General features: G+C 59.8%; 4 protein-coding genes across 5 annotated transcripts in view; 2 read left to right on the forward strand and 2 right to left on the reverse strand.

The window, feature by feature from the left end:
* Window positions 1-18729, forward strand: part of TMEM167B (transmembrane protein 167B) — a 154832-nt gene that overhangs the window by 91177 nt on the left and 44926 nt on the right. The gene's annotated exons all lie outside the window — the stretch shown is intronic.
* LOC133263153 (tetraspanin-18-like) lies at window positions 349-2374 on the reverse strand. 2 transcript variants are annotated; one of them, XM_061442815.1, is made up of 7 exons: window positions 2286-2374; window positions 1989-2183; window positions 1465-1539; window positions 1196-1294; window positions 889-1068; window positions 694-777; window positions 349-506 (listed from the first exon to the last, which is right to left on the reverse strand). In XM_061442815.1, the coding sequence occupies exons 1-7, from the start codon at window positions 2340-2342 to the stop codon at window positions 459-461; spliced, it is 738 nt and encodes a 245-aa protein (XP_061298799.1). In that variant the 5' UTR covers window positions 2343-2374; the 3' UTR covers window positions 349-458. The 2 variants fall into 2 exon arrangements, with proteins under 2 accessions (XP_061298799.1, XP_061298800.1); XM_061442816.1 differs by lacking the exon at window positions 1196-1294.
* ADIPOR1 (adiponectin receptor 1) lies at window positions 3172-7209 on the forward strand. Its single transcript, XM_061442803.1, has 7 exons — window positions 3172-3315; window positions 3830-3946; window positions 4567-4738; window positions 4885-5071; window positions 6316-6503; window positions 6696-6889; window positions 7008-7209. Exons 1-7 carry the CDS (start codon window positions 3175-3177, stop codon window positions 7134-7136), a joined length of 1128 nt encoding a protein of 375 aa, XP_061298787.1. The 5' UTR covers window positions 3172-3174; the 3' UTR covers window positions 7137-7209.
* On the reverse strand, window positions 9537-18576 carry TIMM17A (translocase of inner mitochondrial membrane 17A). The gene is made up of 6 exons (XM_061442806.1): window positions 18478-18576; window positions 14549-14648; window positions 13243-13306; window positions 12254-12382; window positions 11786-11896; window positions 9537-9863 (listed from the first exon to the last, which is right to left on the reverse strand). Exons 1-6 carry the CDS (start codon window positions 18501-18503, stop codon window positions 9781-9783), a joined length of 513 nt encoding a protein of 170 aa, XP_061298790.1. The 5' UTR covers window positions 18504-18576; the 3' UTR covers window positions 9537-9780.

The raw sequence follows: 18729 nt of genomic DNA on the forward strand, positions 1-18729 counted from the left end.
CTGTGTTAGACTCTGGATGCAGCTTGGACCAGGTCAGAGGACGCAGCTGCGCCTGGATGTGGTGTCTCACCAGTGACAGGCACCAGTGCAGGGGGGTGAAGAAAAGCCCAAAGGGTGCCCACAGGTCTGGCAGTGGGATGGGGAGGAGAGATGGGTGCCAGCACCCCTCAGCTGGAGAAGGCTTGTAGGATGAAGGACAACTTTTAGGGGCAGGACATCTCTTACCAGAGCCTCCTGCTCCACACAGTTGCCTGCAGGGCATTTAACCCATGTCCTGTCCCTGCTCCAAGGGAACGTGAGCCAGGCCCAGCCTTCTGTGTCCATAGGAGCAGAGACAGGACTTGGGGAAGGAACAGGCAGGGAATGAGAGAGCTGTGCTCTGACACGCCAGGACCTGGAGCATCCTTCCTGCTGCTGGCTCCAACCCTGGGGCTGCTCTCTGCTGGGCCTCGTCCTGCTCAGTCGAAGTTGTAGTAAAGGCAAAAGGCGAAGAACATGGCAAAGATCTGCAATGACAGGAGGGGGGGGAGCAGGTCAAAGCCCCCCCCCATCCTTCACCCCAGGTGGTTTTACACCATGTGTGCCTTCTGGGGGTGCTTGTGGCAGCCAGAGGCTGGGGAGCGCCCATCCTGGTCCCTTCACCCCCAGAGAACCCGGCTGCGGTGCCTGCCCCATCCCAGCCCCATGCAGCACCTCGATGCCCAGCACAACCAGGCTGCAGATCCCAGGCAGAGACACGAACTGCTGCAAGGTCCGGCCGAAGGCAGAGAAGCAGCCCTGGAGGAGGGAGATGCTGGAGGGGGGTCCTCATGCTCCCAATGGGGCCGGGAGCTCAGAGGGTGACCAAGGTGCGGGCAGGATGAGGCGGTGATGGAGGGAGCCCCCCACCTGCTCATGGATGTACCCAGGGCTTCGGTCCTGGCACTGCTCCCAGCCCAGCAGCTCCCCTGCCTGCAGGAGCCCATCGCGGGCGCAGCACACGCGGGGCCACGGCATCCCCGGGTGCAGCTCCTGGAAGCAGGAACCGTTCCCAAAGTCTTCGGGTCCTAAAACACCACAACAGGAGAACTGGACAGGAAGGGGACTGGCATCAATGCGCTGCCAGCGGGGAGTGGATGCAACAGCCCCACACTGGGGGCCACGAGCCCCTCGCCTGCAGCCAGGGTCACCCTCGGCAGGTCCCATGGGTGCTCACCGTGACCATGAGGGTGTTCCAGGCCGTGGAGAAGACCTCGGCACCCTCGTCCCCGCGGTAGCTCCTCCGCAGCTCAGACAGGAGCAGCTCCGGCTGCATCTGTGGGTACCAGGGATGGGACCCACCTCGAACCAGCCCCATTCTATGGGATGTAGGTACCCAACCACCCAGGGTGAGGCTTGCGTGAGGGGGATGAAGATAAGGGTGATGAAGGCTGCCCCCCACAGCAGACCCAGAGGAACCCAGGGCAGGAGGAGAGGGGCCGGTACCTGTTTCCAGTGCAGCAGGAAGAGAACGGCCCCAACGAGCTGCGTGATGAAGACGAGGCTCACGAGGATGAAGAACTGGAAAGCATCGGGATGAAGGCATCAGAGACCAGCCCCACTCCAGCTCTTCCTGCCCTCCTCTGCAGCCTGCCCTGCCTGTCCCTGGGACCAAGGGACACGGGGGAGGAAGCTTGGAAATGCCACAGGGGACAACCCAGTGCCCCTCATTGCTGCCTTTTCACGTCCTTTGGGCTCTACACAAGATGGAGACTGGGGTGGGAGCTGCTTTGCCTTCCCCAGAGGGTGCTCAGGCATTGGAGCAGGCTGCCCAGGGCAGGGCTGGAGCCACCGTCCCTGCAGTGCTCAGTGCTATGGGTCAGTGGTGGCTTTGGCAGTGCTGGGGTAAGGCTTGGACTGGATGAACTGAAAGGGCTTTTCCAGCCCCATGGATGCAATGGTTCTGGGAGGGATGGGGCATATGCGGGCTCCAATGGGGAACCCCCCCCCCATCCTCGCACCCCGCTCACCCCCAGCAGCAGCGCTCGGCTCCGGCGCAGGGCCCCGCAGCAGCCCAGGAAGCCCAGCAGCGCCAGGGCCGTGCCCACGGCCAGCAGCAGGAAGGCACCGGCGCTCAGCACCCCGTTGGCAGCCACGATGTGCTGGAAGCCGGATGGGTCCACGGCCACCCAGAGTCCCACGGCCACCAGGCTCGTCCCCCCGGCCTGCGGATGGGCCGCGGTTACGGGGTGCAGGGACCACCCCCAGGCACCCCATGGGGACCGGGGGTGCAGTGAGCTTGGCGGGGGACACACGCACACACTCACAAACACCAGCGCGTTGAAGATGAGCATCAGGTACTTGACGCAGCTCAGGACACCCATGGGGACACCGCAGGCGGAGCTTCACGGCAGCGTTGGTCCCTATGGAGGGGAGAGCAGAGCCTGGACCCCCCCCTCCCCGGAGCATCCCCTCCATCCCCATGGCACCCTCCGGACCCCACCAGCACTCACCCTGCGGGGCCTCCGAGCGGCACCGGCAAGGATGGAAGAAGCTCCGTGCCAAGGGGAGAAACCCCCTCTGCAGGGGGAAGGGGGGGGCCATGAATGATTGATGGGGAACAGGATCCGCCATTGTCCGGGTGTCCTTAACGGGGGTAACCAAAGCCCGGGCAGGGAAAGCCGAGCCGGGCCCCACAGCGCGGGGGGGGGGGAACCTCGGGCATCGGTGACTGCTGCGGGCACCGGGACACGCGGACAGCGGGGGCCGGGACGGGGCCCCCCCCGGCTCTGCCCCGTTCAACCGGGCTCCATCACTGCGCCCCCCCACCCCACCAGTAGGGGGCAGGCGAGTGCGCGACCATAGAGACAAGGCGGGGCAGCTGGGACGGCTTCTCCAATCGCAACGGGGGCAGGAGAGACAGACAGCGGCTGTAGCCAATCAGAAAGCGGCGTTTTGTTAAGGGGCGGGGTTTCTAGCGCCGAGCGGGGCGGAAGCGGCCCCGGTCCCTCAGAGTCGCTTCCGGTGCCGCCGCCGCCGCCGCCCTGTGCGGGATGTAGCGGCCGGTGAGTGCGGCGGGGCCGGGGCTGTCGTTATCGTTATCGCCATCGCCATTGCCGTCTGTCGTTATCGCTGTCGCGGTGCCGCTCCTCACCTCTCTGTTCTTTCCCCCCCCTCCGCAGCGCGGCGGCACAAGGACGCGGAGGACCCGGCCCCATGGCGTCCCGCAAGGCCTCCGCCGCCGGGCCGGGCACCGCGCTGGGCGCCGCCGGCCGCGACAGAGCGCACCTGGAGCTGGCCGAGCTGGGGCCGCTGCTGGAGGAGAAGGGGGAGCAGGGAGCAGGCGGCTCGGCCGCGGTAAGCACCGAGCTCAGGGGCACCCGGAGCCGGGCACCCGCGGGTGGCTGCGCCGGGCTGGTCCCGGAGCGGCTCCCGAGGTGCGGGGGAGGGGGGGTGGTTCTGTGGCAGCTTCATGTAGGGGTGAGGTGAGGACGCGCTGCTGCTGCTCGCGGTGGTCCCGGTTCCCGGCTCTTCCATGGCCCGGAGGGCTGGGAATCAGCTTCCCAAAGCCGTGAATGGGAGAGCCGGGGTGGGCCCCGGGGGAGCTCCGGGAGCTGCAGGCTGGGCTCCGTGCTGGGCGCACAGGGATGGGGTTCCTGGGTGAAAATCCCCCCCCCGGTAATCCCGTCTTGCAGTAAGGATAAACCTGGGATTACTCTGCCCGCGATGGGGAGGACGGGGGCGCGTTGTGTAAGTGCTGGTGCCCGGTGGGCCCTGCCTGTCCCCCTGGATGAGAGGGGCCCCTGGGTGCTGGCAGAAGGGGCTCCTTGCGCTCCGCTCCTCCCATGGCCTGCAATGATTTTCCCTCCAGGCTGAAGAGCCGCCGTGCCCGGCGGCCCGTGAGGAAGAGGAGGAGGTGGTCCGTGTGCTGACGCTGCCTCTGCAGGCTCACCATGCCATGGAGAAGATGGAAGAGTTTGTGTACAAGGTATGGGAGGCTGTAGCCCAGCTCCCAAGTCCTGATTTTGGGGGTGTTAAAGAGGCCCTGATGCCCTAAACCCCGGGCTGAAGATGCTGGCCAGGGGCTGGGAGGCGCTGCGGTGTCTGGCTCTGCTCCCTGCAGCATCTCCTGGGAATGGTGTGGGACGGGGATGCTGAGGGTTGTACCCAGCCATGGAGGACAAGCAGCGACCTGGGAGCAGTCCTGGTGTCTCTGTGGTCCTCTAACTGGGACCTGTTACTGGTCTCACTGGGTGCCTGTGCTCACGGTTGCTGCTGTTTGGTGAGCAGCGTCACGAGCTGGGGACCAGCCTGGTCCTGGTGCCATCCAGGGCTCCTTCTTTCCACTCTGGAATGGGAGGGAACAGGGGCTGTGGAAGGGTTAAATCTAAGGCTGCAAATCCGGGGATGTGCCTGGTTTAAGGGCTCCCTTGTGCTGTAAAACCCAAACCTCACACACACACACGCACCCCGAGGAGCATCCCAGGGCATTTTCAGCCCTTCCTGGGCTTATTCCATGCAGGACTTCGTGCTCTGGGGGTGGGTGGATGCGACCCCGAGGCTGGCTGCAGCTCCAGGGCCCAGCAGCATCTCGGTGTCGTGGTGCAGGTGTGGGAAGGGCGCTGGCGGGTGATCCCCTACGACGTGCTGCCCGACTGGCTCAAGGACAACGATTACCTCCTGCACGGGCACCGCCCGCCCATGCCCAGCTTCCGCGCCTGCTTCAAGAGCATCTTCCGGATACACACCGAGACGGGCAACATCTGGACACATCTGCTAGGTGCTGGGGCCTCGGGGGGGGACCCCAGGGCTGGGCTCAGGCACTGCTGGTGCCTTTGAGAGTGGGGTGGAGAAACGTGCCCTGGGGAAAGCAGGGAAAACGTGGGGCGAGCTTCCCTCTGCAACGGTGCCGTGTGTTCCCTGCAGGCTTTGTGTTGTTCCTGTGCTTGGGAATCCTGACCATGCTGCGGCCCAACATGTATTTCATGGCTCCTCTCCAGGAGAAGGTGGTGTTTGGGATGTTCTTCCTGGGAGCCGTGCTGTGCCTCAGCTTCTCTTGGCTCTTCCACACTGTCTACTGTCACTCGGAGAAGGTCTCGCGGACCTTTTCAAAGTGAGTCAGCACGAGAGGCTTTGGCATCCTCTTGGGAAGCGCTGCCTTTTATCCCTGGGGAGAGTTCACTGAACCTGGAGTGAACCACAGCTGGGAGCGGGGGGGTCTCTGTGCAGGAGTGCTTTAAATCATAGAGCCCCAGCCTGGTTTGGGTTGAAGGGAGCTTAAAGCTCCTCCAGCTCCAACCCCTGCCACAGGCAGGGACCCCTTCCACTGGAGCAGCTTGCTCCAAGCCCCTGTGTCCAACCTGGCCTTGAGCACTGCCAGGGATGGGGCAGCCACAGCTTCTCTGGGCACCCTGTGCCAGCGCCTCAGCACCCTCACAGGGAAGAGCTTCTGCCTAAGAGCTCAGCTCAGTCTCCCCTCTGGCAGGTTAAAGCCATTCCCCTTGGCCTGTCCCTACATCCCTTGTCCCAAGCCCCTCTCCAGCTTTCCTGCAGCCCCTTCAGGCACTGGAGCTGCTCTCAGGTCTCCCCTTCAGGAGCCTTCTCTTCTCCAGGCTGCCCCAGCCCAGCTCTCTCAGCCTGGCTCCAGAGCAGAGCTGCTCCAGCCCTCTGGAGCTGCCCCTCAGGCAATGCTAAACCCCAGGACCTGCAGCCTTTGTGCCCCTCGTAGCAGGAAACCGAGGGCTCTGGGGTCTCTCTGGGCACTGCTGGGATGTGCCAGTTCAGTGCTTTCCAGTTTACTGGATGCTTTTGAATCTCTGGTTTGGATCCAGCCTGGACTGAAACCAACTGGAGAGGAGCAAACCAAAGGGGTTCCCGGCAGTGACTGCGCTGGGCAGTGGCCAGGGCCTTCCCCCAGGACCACTCGGGGCTGCTCTTGGCATTGAGCTCACACGAGCCCTTGTGCACAGGCAGAGCCAGGCCTCAGATGGGCCCTTGCTCACACAAACCTGTCCAAGGCAGTTACTTGGGTGCTGTTTGCTGGGCAATGATCCTGTGGGATCAGGGCTCCAGAACACACTGTGCAGCAGGAACACCCTTGTGTACTGGGGGGCACCCCACCATGGTGGTGGTGGTGGTGGGGGTGACACAAACTGCTCCTGGGCTCATTGAAAGGACTTTGCCATGGAGTCAAATCCATGTGTGAGGACTTGTGCCACCTCCTCCTCTCCCTGGAGACACAGCATAGGGCTGCAGGGACTCGCTGTGGGTACCGATGCCGTTATCAAGAGCACACGAGGAGGAGGGTGGGTGCTGGGGCTCCCCTGCGACCTCCTTGTCATTGCACCCCGCCTGCAGGTTGGATTATTCAGGAATTGCACTGCTGATCATGGGAAGCTTCGTCCCATGGCTCTACTACTCGTTCTACTGCTCCCCGCAGCCAAGACTCATCTACCTCTCCATCGTCTGCGTCTTGGGCATCTCGGCCATCATCGTTGCGCAGTGGGACCGCTTCGCCACCCCTAAGCACAGGCAGACCAGAGCAGGTAGGGGCTGCCCCATCCTCCCCCTGCAGCCCCAGTCCCTTTGGGCAACCTTCACTGATGCAATGCCTCTGGCACAGCCTCTCCTCAAGGCGAGGAGCCGCGTTCCTTGTGCCTTTGAGGCTCTGGCATGAGCCCGAGGGCTGGCAGCACCGTCCCTGTGTGCGATGGGCTCTGCTGATCTCTCCACCGCAGGCGTGTTCCTGGGGCTGGGGCTGAGCGGGGTGGTGCCCACCATGCACTTCACCATCGCCGAGGGCTTCGTCAAAGCCACCACCGTGGGTCAGATGGGCTGGTTCTTCCTCATGGCCGTGATGTACATCACGGGCGCGGGGCTCTACGCCGCCCGCATCCCCGAGCGCTTCTTCCCGGGCAAGTTCGACATCTGGGTGAGTGGTGGGGAGCAGGCGGTCACTGGGGTGAAGGGTGGGGAGCTTGCGGGTGTCCTGGTGCTCCTTTGGCTCTGCTCTAAAGGGCTTTCTCGCTCTGCCCCCCCCCCCTTTTCAGTTTCAATCACATCAGATCTTCCACGTGCTCGTGGTGGCCGCAGCCTTTGTCCACTTCTACGGCGTGTCCAACCTGCAGGAGTTTCGCTACGGCCTCGAAGGGGGGTGCACGGACGACTCTCTGCTCTGAGAGCGCCGGGTTTTAGTCCAAGCTTCCCAAGTGCTTTTTAAACTCTTTTTGTCTTTGCTAAAAAGAAGAAAAACAAAAACCTCCAAGGCAGGCCCCAAACCGTGCGGGGTTCTTGGGATGGGGGGGGTGGGTTTTTAAAGCTAAATAACAAATTCCTTAGCAAAGTTGACCAAATCCTCACCCCCCTCTTCCCCTGCACCGCCGGGGCACTGGCAGCCAGCCCCTGGGGGAGCTGCACCGGGGTCCCCCGAGCCCCCCTCGCATGCATCCCCCGTGTGTGCTGCGGCCCCGGGCCCCGGTTTGAGTTGTCCTTTATCTGTTCTGTTTGTCCTTGACACAGTAATGTACCAGAGGAGAGACTATTTAATATTTAATACTATGCTTTAAGAAGCCTTTGCTGGCACCGCGCCGCCCTCGGCCCCCTCGCTGGCTGTGGCGGGGAAGGGAGGGCAGCGGGGCAGGGCAATGTAGAGCTGCTGTAGCTGATTGAAATAAACAGGTCAATAGTTCCGTGTGGTGCTGCTGGCGTCGGGCTCTGCTTTTTTGGTGGAGGGGGGGTTTGGGATGAGCGCTGGGAGTGTTCATGTGGGGCCGGGGCAGAGTCCAGCCCCAAGGGCTGAACTCAAAGACATAGGATAAGTCCTGGGTGTTGCAGTGATGAGAGGGCAGGAAACGGCACCTTCCTGTGGGCACGGGGCCCTGGGCTGCTGCTGGGACCAGCAGCAGGGCAGGGAGGGGATCCTGCCCCTCTGCTGTGCTCTGGGGAGACCCCCCTGCAGTCCTGGTCCAGCTCTGGGGCAGCAGCACAAGAGGGATGTGGAGCTGTTGGAGAGAGGCCAGAGGAGGCCATGGAGATGCTGCGAGGGCTGGAGCAGCTCTGCTCTGGAGCCAGGCTGAGAGAGCTGGGCTGGGGCAGCCTGGAGAGGAGAAGGCTCCTGAAGGGGAGACCTGAGAGCAGCTCCAGTGCCTGAAGGGGCTGCAGGAAACCTGGAGAGGGGCTTGGGACAAGGGCCTGTAGGGACAGGCCAAGGGGAATGGCCTTAATGGGACTCTGTGCCCTCCTTCCTGGGATCAGCGCGGCAGAAAGGATGCTGCAGGTGGGGGATGAAGGACACCCAAAATCAGAGGCTTCTTGTCATGCAGGAGCACGTGTGAGGGACTGGCCAGTGCATATGGTCATGGGCGATCAGAGGGTAAGAGCCGTTTGCCTACAGTTCCCCTCCAGTGCAGCCCTAAGACAGCTCCATGGCATGAGAGGAGGAGCTGTGGGATCTGAGTGCTGGTGATGGACACACGGGGGATGCTCTGGGGCCGATGGGGCAGGCTGCAGTCCTCTCTGAGGCTCACAGTGGGGTCTCAGCTGGAGCCAGGAGCGTTGCCCGAGTGACAGGGAGCAGGAAAACTGCCTTCAGGAGCCAGGTCAGTGGCAAAGGCAAGACAGAGCCACACACTGTCTATGTCTGTTACACCCCAAGAGCAGCTCCATGAACCTGGAAGGTACCAGAGACTCAACAGCTGGGAATCCTGGAGCAGCTTTAGCATGGGCAGCGGGTTGGGAACAGGAAACTGTCCCTTTTCCAGGGTGGTGGATACAGGAGAGGGGCAGGATTTGCACTCACACTTTGTACGATCCCAATTCAGCCCTTGGGCAGCCATTACCATGCTGATTCTGGGTTATCTCCACCCTCTCCTCCTACCCACCACAAGGGCCAGACTTGGTTCCCTGACAGAGAGCAGAGGTGGAGCTCCCTGCAGGGCAGAGGAACCACGAAGCTGCTTGGGTGCCATGACCCAGGTCTTCTGGAGCACAGCTACTGCAGCGAGGCCAGCACGAACAGCAAACCTCAGCGGGTCATTTGGTACCTGCTGGCCTCCAAACTGGAAGGCAGATGGTTTAACTGCGCTCAGGACTGGGTCTGAGGGTACCCAGGGCAGCTCTGGCCCCACAGCCCTGCGTGTGTTCTGGGCAGGGCTCGCTGCACGGTCCCAGGAAGCAGCAGCACAGGAGCAGGATTAGTTTGCTGCCACCTCCTGCTAACAGAGGCTCAGAGCCTCAGGGTTTAGAGGGAGGTGGACCCACAAAAGGCAGATTCAGCTCCAGGTGCAGAGCTGGGGCTGGGAGCAGCGTGGAGAACACAGAACAGCACCGGAATACGTGTTGCTGGAAGGAATTTTCACTAGCTTGGGCACTCTCCTGCTAATACTCACTTTAGGAATGGAAAACTGGGTGTAGATAAAACTCTTTTCCTTAAGCTGATAAACGGGCAGCGACCTAAATCCGGTGGGGAAGAGGCTCAACTCCAGCTGTGCTCAACGCGGGTGCTCAGAGCCACATCCCAGGGAAGACTCCAGAGGCTTCCACTGCAGTCTGTGTCCAAAGGATGACAAGACTCCACTTGGTCCTTGTGTGAACCCTCCATGTATTCTACCAGACACTCACTAACATGACAGCAATGGAACCTATCACGAATAAATAGACCTGTCCTCTCCTACAAGTTCTCCTGCGTGGCTCGACACCAAGAAGGGCTGAAGGTTCCTCCTGGCGTGGTTCGTGTCCAGAGATGACCACTGGTGGGAAGACGAAGCACAGCTGGGGCTGCCAGTGCTGGAAGTGAGAGCTGAGGAGAACGGGAGCGGAGGAGGATCACTGGTACTGCCTGTAGTCACCAAAGGGAGAGGGCGAGGGAGCGGGCGGCAGCTGGGAGGGATCGTCTGAGAACTGGGGGCCTGTGACAAGGCAAGAGGGGGGAAAAGGCAAAGAGTTAATGGCAAAGGCAGGAGAAACTCCCCCCTCGGAGCTGGGAGCAGCTTCGCAGTGGCTGTGTCCAGAAACATCCCACTGCAGACTGATGGAGGCAGAGACGTTTGGGTTTGTTTTCATTCAAAGCGCTCTGTGCATCCGACAGACCCAGAGAGCTGGGCTTGGAGGAGAAGAGCTCTGAGGAGAAGGCTCCAGGGAGACCTGAGAGCAGCTCCAGTGCCTGAAGGGGCTGCAGGAAAGCTGGAGAGGGGCTTGGGACAAGGGATGTAGGGACAGGCCAAGGGGAATGGCTTTAACCTGCCAGAGGGGAGACTGAGATGAGCTCTTAGGCAGAAGCTCTTCCCTGTGAGGGTGCTGAGGCGCTGGCACAGGGTGCCCAGAGAAGCTGTGGCTGCCCCATCCCTGGCAGTGTTCAAGGCCAGGTTGGACACAGGGGCTTGGAGCAAGCTGCTCTATGGAAGGGGTCCCTGCCCGTGGCAGGGGTTGGAGCTGGAGGAGCTTTAAGGTCCCTTCAACACAAACCAGGCTGGGGTTCTACGCTTAAGAGCTTCAGGGCTGGACTTTCACCTCCTTTACTAACAGGGAAATGAACTGGAGCAGAGAGGAAAACACTTCCAGCCCTGTAGAGCAGCTGGAACGCTCTTCCTTGTCACCCTCGAGCTGAACTTCACCATCCCCGAAGGCTGCCCCACAGAAACTCCCCTGCCAACAAAGCGAGGCACAAAGGGAACCGATGGCCTGGAGTCGCCCTCCTGAGGCCGCTCACGGCCGTGCTGCTGCAGGGAAGCAGTAAGTGGGCTGTGTGCTGGGGTTAATAAGCTGTGCCTCAGGGGTGAAACTCCTGCTCCAGAACAGATGAACTTCAACACGTCTTTGTAGTAAGAGAAGAAATGGTTACAGCTTCGACTGAGCAAAGGGCAGCAGGGAACAAGCCAAGAAGCCCCTGAGGAATTCGTGGCTTGCTCCTCACCCTTCCAACCCCAGTGGGTTTGGTTGCATTCATTAGAATCATAGAATAGTTAGGGTTGGAAAGGACCTGAAGATCATCAAGTTCCAACCCCCTGCCATGGGCAGGGACACCTCACACTAAACCATGGCACCCAAGGCTCTGTCCAACCTGGCTTTGAACACCACCAGGGATGGAGCATTCACAACCTCCCTGGGCAACCCATTCCAGTGCCTCAGCACCCTCACAGTAAAGAACTTCCTCCTTAGATTCAACCTAAACTTCCCCTGTTTCACTTTGAACCCCTCACCCCTTGTCCTGTCACTACAGGACTACTCCCAGAGTAAAAGTGGGGGGCAGAGGGTGAAGTACTTGCACAGGGAGGACTGACACAACCAGGTTCCACCTCGGCCAAGTGAACCCTCAGCCTGTGTTTGCCTCAGGAAAAACCAACCAGGAGGTTGGGTTGGAAGCAGGTTACTGAAAACCCACCATTAACTCCAGGGAATCTCTCCCCTGGCTCCATCTGCTGCTCCCTATCACCTCCTTTAACCCGGGCTTCCCCACACACTTGCATGCAGACCACAGGCACCTGCCAGAACCACTCCTCTGCCCAGAGCCTGCTGCTTGCTGCTCCTTCAAACCTGCTGTGTCACCCAGTGCCGAGTGCAGTGCAGCACCCTCAGCCCGTGTGGCTGCGCCAGGGACAGGGCAGGGCACAGGGGCAGCAGGGACACCCCTGCTTTCAGCCTCCAGCCACCCAGAGGGAAGGCATGGAGGAGCCTCATCCATCTGCCTCCCCCCTGACTTCCTACAGCCTTCCCAGCCAGCGGAGCACATGGACTCCGTGGTCAGAGCAGCGAGGGGCAGGGCTCTGTCGGTAAAGGCTGTGCCACAACAGCTTTGTGACAGTGACACCCTGCATCCCTGGGGGCTCCTCACCGTTTGCAAACTGTGTGGAAGCAAATCTGGTCAAGAGAATTCCAGCTCCTTCGATTAAAGCCAGCAGAATTCCTCCCATGGCAGCAGATCCCACCATGGCGACGGGGCCGTCTAAAAATCCAAAGCACAAAACACCACTTTTGAGTCCCCTGTGCACCTTTGGCTCCTGCTGCAGTTCTCTTCTCTCCTAGAAGCAGACTCAGAAGCAGTCGTTTTGCATCCACGAAGCCTCACTGGCATCACCAGTAAAAGGATCACGACTCAGCAACTCTCCCCCTCCGTGGACACAAAGGAACTGGATAACGTTTCCCTACTTGATGCTTCCCTGAGCACAGGACAAAAGCCTCCCATTACCCTTCCAGTCCTCTGAGAAAGGAAATTGCACTTTGGGTACCACAGGTGCTTCACTACAGTGATGAGAACATTGATAATACAGAGGTTTTTCAACCCACAGCCTCAATTCCTTACTTCTTGCAGCTAATATGGCTCCAGTCAGGGCTCCGCTGGTGATGGAATTCCAGGGATCCTCCTTCCCTCTCATTCTGACCATACTGCAGTCGATCATGGAGAAGAGGCCTCCCCAGACAGCAAAGCTCCCTGTGAGAAACCACACAAGAGCCTCTGTAGGGGAAGCAGAGAAGCCAGCTCCGGTGCAGGCACATCCCCAAGAGGCGGCGCAGCACCAGTGCTGCAGGTGACGGGGAAACACATCCCAGCAAAGAGCCAAACGTGGGGTAAAAGCAACACTGAGACAAGTTCCCAGGGAGCACACGTTGCATTACACGTTATTGGAGAGGTCACACATCATAATGCACACACGGAGTTTAGACAGGGGATCCTGCCCCGCTGCTGTGCCCTGGGGAAGACCCCCCCTGAAGTCCTGATCCAGCTCTGGGGCAGCAGCAGCAGAGGGACGTGGAGCTGTTGGAGCGAGGCCAGGGGAGGCCATGGAGATGCTGCGAGGGCTGGAGCAGCTCTGCTCTGGAGCCAGGCTGAGAGAGCTGGGCTGGGGCAGCCTGGAGAAGAGAAGGCTCCTGAAGGGGAGACCTGAGAGCAGCTCCAGTGCCTGAAGGGGCTGCAGGAAAGCTGGAGAGGGGCTTGGGACAAGGGATGTAGGGACAGGCCAAGGGGAATGGCTTGAACCTGCCAGAGGGGAGACTGAGATGAGCTCTTAGGCAGAAGCTCTTCCCTGTGAGGGTGCTGAGGCGCTGGCACAGGGTGCCCAGAGAAGCTGTGGCTGCCCCATCCCTGGCAGTGCTCAAGGCCAGGTTGGACACAGGGGCTTGGAGCAAGCTGCTCTATGGAAGGGGTCCCTGCCCGTGGCAGGGGTTGGAGCTGGAGGAGCTTTAAGGTCCCTTCCAACCCAAACCAGGCTGGGGTTCTGCAGTGATTTAGTCCTCGTCTCAGCAGCCAAGAGAAGCAATTCAGCTTCTAAACTGAGCTTCCCAATCACTCACCTCCCAGCTGTGGAGCTCTTGTTTTAATTGCTGTCAGGCTGCCCCGCAGCCGGTGGTTCACACCCTGCAGGAAAAGAGACACAACAGTTACAAGGAGAGTGCAGCCTCACAGCCCATCTGACTGGGTACAGCACAAAGCTGCCACCAGCCCAACCTAGTTCCAAGGCAGCTGTGAGCAGGAGCTGGCAGAAAACACATTTTCCACACACCCTGGTACTTATCACAGCCTTATGAAGCCCTGTCAACTACAGAAAGGAATTACAGCTCCAGGCCTGAGCCACTTTGAGATCAAAGTGTGTCTGAGTGGCCTGCAGGGGTTGAAGAGGACACTTAATGTTCAGCAAGAGAAGCCTGTTAATTTTCCAGGTGCATCATTGCTTTGTTCCTAGCTGGCGCTGCCTCACTTGACATGCTTTGCACACCAGTGGAGCCAACAGCAGCATCTGGTGCAGGTCACCACAGGGAGGAGACTCTGTCCATGGACAACAGGGAAATCCACCCAGAGGAAGAGCACCATGGGCTGTGCTAGAGGAAAACCACACGTTGAAATGTCACGTTTCCATTGGGTCTATTCCAGTACAGTCACCTCAACCCTGTTTCCGATGCCCACAGAGCAGGAGCAATGTGCTCAGCTGGCAGCTCTAGGCTCACTGGTTGTCCCAAATTCAGTCATTCCTGCTGGTCAGGTGGAGGACTGGAGCAGCTCTGGAGCTGGGCTGGGTCAGCCTGCAGAAGAGAAGGCTCCTGAAGGGGAGACCTTAGAGCAGCTCCAGTGCCTGAAGGGGCTGCAGGAAACCTGGAGAGGGGCTTTGGGCAAGGGCCTGTAGGGATGGGATGAGGAAAACCAGCTTCCAACTGGAAGAGGGAAGAGTTTGATGAGATATTGGGAAGAAGCTCTTCATTATGAGGGTGGTGGCACAGTGGAATGGGTTGCCCAGAGAAGCTGTGGCTGCCCCATCCCTGGCAGTGTTCAAGGCCAGGTTGGACACAGGGGCTTGGAGCAAGCTGCTCTAGTGGAAGGGGTCCCTGCCCGTGGCAGGGGTTGGAGCTGGAGGAGCTTTAAGGTCCCTTCCAACCCAAACCAGGCTGGGATTCTGTGAATATTTAGTCCCTGTACCCAGAAGGATGAAGGACCCACATGGATCCTGAGCACTTCCTCAGATCTGGATTAACGACACGTGGGGTTTAAGCAGCCCCACTCCCAGGGATTTCTCCTCTGTACCTTCAGCTGGGCAGATTCCCTGCTGCTGGGCAGAGGCAAGGAGCAGGCTGCACCCTGCACATGCTCTGCCATGACTTGGCTTACCACTGGGGAATTCCTGAAGCCCTTGATAGCCTGGAAGATGCCACCTCCGATGGCTCCCATGGTGAAAGCGCCTCCGCAGTCATCCACTATCCTCCAGGGACTGGGGAGAGAAGGACAAAAACACCAGATTACATCATGGGACATGGTGCAAGAAGCTGCACAGGAGGCACTGGCCCAGCACCAGGGTGCCAGCTGCACGGCCTCCCAGCCAGCAAGTCATAAACCCCATAGGAAAACAACCTCGACCTTTGGGGAGAGCCCAAGAAGCCACCTCCCTGGCACGTCAGTGTCAGCTCCAGCTCAGCTCCTCACACAGGGCAAGGAGACACGTTTCCAGCCTGGAAAACCACTGCAGAATTCCAGCCCTGTCCTACTTAGGGAGTGTAAAGAGCGTCACATTGACTGCTCTCCCTGGAAACTGCAGTGGTAAATTCAAGCAGGCTCAGCTCTCAAAGCACCTCACGGCTCAGGCTCCTCATGAGCTCTGCTTTGTTAAATGAGAGACTTCAAAGGCATCTCCTGTTCGACTGCAAAGGTTTTTCCTGCTGCATCCTGGCTCTTTGAAGTGCATTCAAAGGAAACACAGCCCCTGCTGGAGGTTGCAGTGACTCCACCACCACAGAGCATCAAATGGTTCCCATCGACAAGCAAAAGCTTTGCAACAAAGAGCATGCTGCTGACAGCAAACCCTTTGAACACCGGTGAGGTGAGCTTTCATCTGGGGTTCAAACAAAACCTGGGAGCTTTGTAACTCCCCACCACGAACCTGGACTCCTAAACTAGGGGAGCACCAACCTGCTCTTCACCGTCCCCACTGCTGCTGACATCCCAACACAACAAGGTCATTGTGTTGCCTTCATCTTCCATCAGAATCTGACAGCAAAGCCCAGCACTGTGGGGTTTAGGAGGTGGAGTGAGCTGAGCTCTGAGGCAGAAGCTCTTCCCTGTGAGGGTGCTGAGGCGCTGGCACAGGGTGCCCAGAGAAGCTGTGGCTGCCCCATCCCTGGCAGTGTTCAAGGCCAGGGTGGACACAGGGGCTTGGAGCTGCTCTATGGAAGGGGTCCCTGCCCATGGCAGGGGTTGGGGCTGGAGGAGCTTTAAGGTCCCTTCAACACAAACCAGGCTGGGGTTCTATGAATCCGACCTTACCTTGCATGCAGCAACAAGTACATGGTTTCCTTCCTGTGAGGGCTGCCCTTAAAGTCAGGGAAACATCAGTGACATTAAACTTGTAGGTAAGTGATAGATTAACAGTGGAATCATCTCTTTTATTCTCTTCCAATTCTTTCCCCCACCAGGCTCTGGTGCTGGTGGGACTGTGGGTGCTTAGTGTCAGAGCTGGGACACACAGGGAATGGTTGGGATGGTGTCAAAGAGGTTTCCTCATTGAAAAGCTGCTCCTGAGGGTGCTGGAGGGAGTTTCAAAGGGAAAGGAAGAACCCCAGAGGGAGCAGGTAATGAGCTTGACATTGAAGCAGGGTTAAAGAGAGGCAAGTGTGTGATTGGGGGCTGATTAATGAAGCTCCTGTAAATAACAGTCACTGCTCAGTTGGGATTCTCTGACCTTTGGGGCAAAGGGAGACCACTTTCCATAATCCATCTGGATTTCAAGCAGGCCTTTACCAAGAGTCCTGTCAGCAGGTTAATGAAGGGCAGCTTGTGAGGAGATGTTTTATTCATAACAGAGCAGATCACAATCAGGAGACGGGGAGAAGAACAAACCATCATCAAAACAGCCTCGAGAAGAAAGGCTTCGGTTGCTTTTCATCTTGGCATCCCTGCCAACAGAATGTGCCTGGAACCTCTTCCTCATCATTAAAAGTAAAGGGAGAAGGAAAATAAAAGAGGGGAGAAATGTAAAAGCAGGAGAAAGGGAAGGAAAATGTGATTTGGGAGTAAGGAATTGAATTGAGTTGAAGCTGGAGGGGCTTTGTGGGGAGCTGGGATGAAAGCCTTGGTGCAGGCAGGGTGACAGGGGAGGAGGGGGATGTGTGAAGGGATGATGTGTGATCCTCCTGTGTCCCAAATCCGTGTGGGGCTGGGCTGCTGCTGTCACTGCTGGCACCGGGATGGGGTTGTGGTGCTTCAGAGCAACCAAGTGATGCCAAAGCAAAGCAAGTGACCGATGCCAAGAGGGCATTTCCCTTCCTTTGGGGGGGGTGCAGAGGTTGTGGTGCTCTGCTTGCTGTGAGGGAGAGGTTCAGGGGTAGGTGATGGAGTGAGGAGGGGCTGTGCTGGGGGCTGCAGGTTTGAGACATTGATCTCAGGAGATAAAAAAACACCTCAGGACAAAAGGTAATGACAGGATGGGGGGGCGGGGGGGGTGGCTTCAAGCTGAGAGAGAGGAGTTTACATTAGATACCAGCATAGAGTCACAGAACCCCAGCCTGGTTTGGGTTGAAGGGACCTTAGAGCTCCTCCAGCTCCAACCCCTGCCACGGGCAGGGACACCTTCCATAGAGCAGCTTGCTCCAAGCCCCTGTGTCCAACCTGGCCTTGAGCACTGCCAGGGATGGGGCAGCCACAGCTTCTCTGGGCACCCTGTGCCAGCGCCTCAGCACCCTCCCAGGGAAGAGCTTCTGCCTAAGAGCTCATCTCAGTCTCCCATCTGGCAGGTTCAAGCCATTCCCCTTGGCCTGTCCCTACATCCCTTGTCCCAAGCCCCTCTCCAGGTTTCCTGCAGCCCCTTCAGGCACTGGAGCTGCTCTCAGGTCTCCCCTTCAGGAGCCTTCTCTTCCCCAGCCCAGCTCTCCCAGCCTGGCTCCACACTCGCTCCTCTCCCCAGCGGCAGCCGAGGTTGCCCAGAGGTGAGGAACGCCGCAGCCAAGGCTCTGCTCCCACCGGGGAGCAGCCACAACCGGTTCATCCCAGCGGCCAGGCCGGGGCTGCCCACACCTCAGCCACGCTTCATCCCCGCGCTACGCCCCGTCAGCACCGAGCCCCTGCCTCCCCTGCGGGCCGTGCCCAGCGCACAGCACCGGCTACAGCCGGTCCTGCAGCGGCACACGGCGGGGGGGGGGCACAGAGAGAGCGGGACAATGACCACCGTGTGCTGGGGAGGGTTATGAGAGAGGGGAGCACACAGCAACCGGTACAGGGCATTCACCTGGCCCCGCTCTGTGCTGTGGGGAGGTGCTGTGATGGGGAGCCCCGCGGGGGGGGCCCGGTGGAGCTGAGGGGCTGGTCCCGAGGCTCCCATCCCGTTGGGCCGGTTTAATTGCCTGTTGGCACGGTTTATTGTCCATTGGCACGGTTTATTACCGGTTGCCACGGTTTATTGCCAGTTAAAACGGTTTATTATCCGGTGGCACCGTTTATTACCGGTTGCCACGGTTTACTACCCGTTGGCACGGTTTATTACCCGGTGGCACGGCTTATTGCCCGTTGCCACGGTTTATTACCGGTTGCTATGGTTTATTGCCAGTTAAAACGGTTTATTACCCGGTGGCACCGTTTATTGCCCGTTGCCACCGTTTATTACCGGTTGCCACGGTTTACTACCCGTTGGCACGGTTTATTCCCCGTTGCCACGGTTCATCACCCGTCGGCACGCTTTATCACCACACCAAACGCTGTACGTTGCACCGCTGCCCCAGACACAGCCGGAACGCGGCCGGGTCCAACCCCACCGCACCGAGGGAGGCAGCGTGAGGCCGAGCCGGGGTCCAGCAGCCTCCCCCCCCTTCCCGGTGCTTTCCCCCCCTCAGTGAGGCTCCACCGGCCCCGGTACCAGCGCGCCTGCAAGGCCCAGGCCGCGGGCCCGGCCGCTGCCTCAGGGGGGCCCCACCAAGGTCACACACCCGCACCACACACACCCCCCCGGCCGGCAGCGAGGCCTCCCCCCGTTCCCACCCCGTTATCCCCCGTTCCCCTTAACCCCGTTTTCCACCCCACAACCGGGCCCCGCCGGTGCGGCGGCCGGCGCTCACCAGGGCTCCCGCGCGTACTCCTCCATCTTGGCAGGCCCCGCCGCCCTCCGCCCGCCTTCCCCCCCCACGCCATTGGCTGAGCGCGACCCCCAGCAGGCCAATGGGGAGGCAGAGGGCGGGACTAAGCGGCTGGCGCATGCGCGGTACTCATTCCTTCCCCTCAAGCCCCGTAGCTGGGCCTCACGGCGCGGCCTAGTTCCGGGCGCCGGGACGGGAACGGCCCCGCACCCGAACGTGCCCTGCGGTGAGCAG

This window comes from Pezoporus flaviventris, unplaced genomic scaffold (assembly GCF_033815535.1).
Source record: "Pezoporus flaviventris isolate CSIRO_AGI_PZ_B2104156 unplaced genomic scaffold, CSIRO_AGI_Pfla_v1 ptg000253l, whole genome shotgun sequence".
Lineage (NCBI taxonomy): Eukaryota > Metazoa > Chordata > Aves > Psittaciformes > Psittacidae > Pezoporus > Pezoporus flaviventris.

Excerpts from the sequence above, each read along its gene's own strand:
- LOC133263153 (XM_061442815.1), bottom strand. The coding sequence starts at position 2,342 with ATGGGTGTCCTGAGCTGCGTCAAGTACCTGATGCTCATCTTCAACGCG. Across the intron at positions 1,540-1,988 it reads GCCGAGCGCTGCTGCTGGGG|TTCTTCATCCTCGTGAGCCT; the intron begins GTGAGCGGGGTG and ends GATGCTTTCCAG. Across the intron at positions 778-888 it reads CTGGGTACATCCATGAGCAG|GGCTGCTTCTCTGCCTTCGG; the intron begins GTGGGGGGCTCC and ends TCCCTCCTCCAG.
- ADIPOR1 (XM_061442803.1), top strand. The coding sequence starts at position 3,175 with ATGGCGTCCCGCAAGGCCTCCGCCGCCGGGCCGGGCACCGCGCTGGGC. Across the intron at positions 3,947-4,566 it reads TGGAAGAGTTTGTGTACAAG|GTGTGGGAAGGGCGCTGGCG; the intron begins GTATGGGAGGCT and ends GTCGTGGTGCAG. Across the intron at positions 6,504-6,695 it reads GCACAGGCAGACCAGAGCAG|GCGTGTTCCTGGGGCTGGGG; the intron begins GTAGGGGCTGCC and ends TCTCCACCGCAG.
- TIMM17A (XM_061442806.1), bottom strand. The coding sequence starts at position 18,503 with ATGGAGGAGTACGCGCGGGAGCCCTG. Across the intron at positions 11,897-12,253 it reads AGCCATATTAGCTGCAAGAA|ACGGCCCCGTCGCCATGGTG; the intron begins GTAAGGAATTGA and ends TTGGATTTTTAG. Across the intron at positions 9,864-11,785 it reads TTCCACACAGTTTGCAAACG|GCCCCCAGTTCTCAGACGAT; the intron begins GTGAGGAGCCCC and ends GCCTTGTCACAG.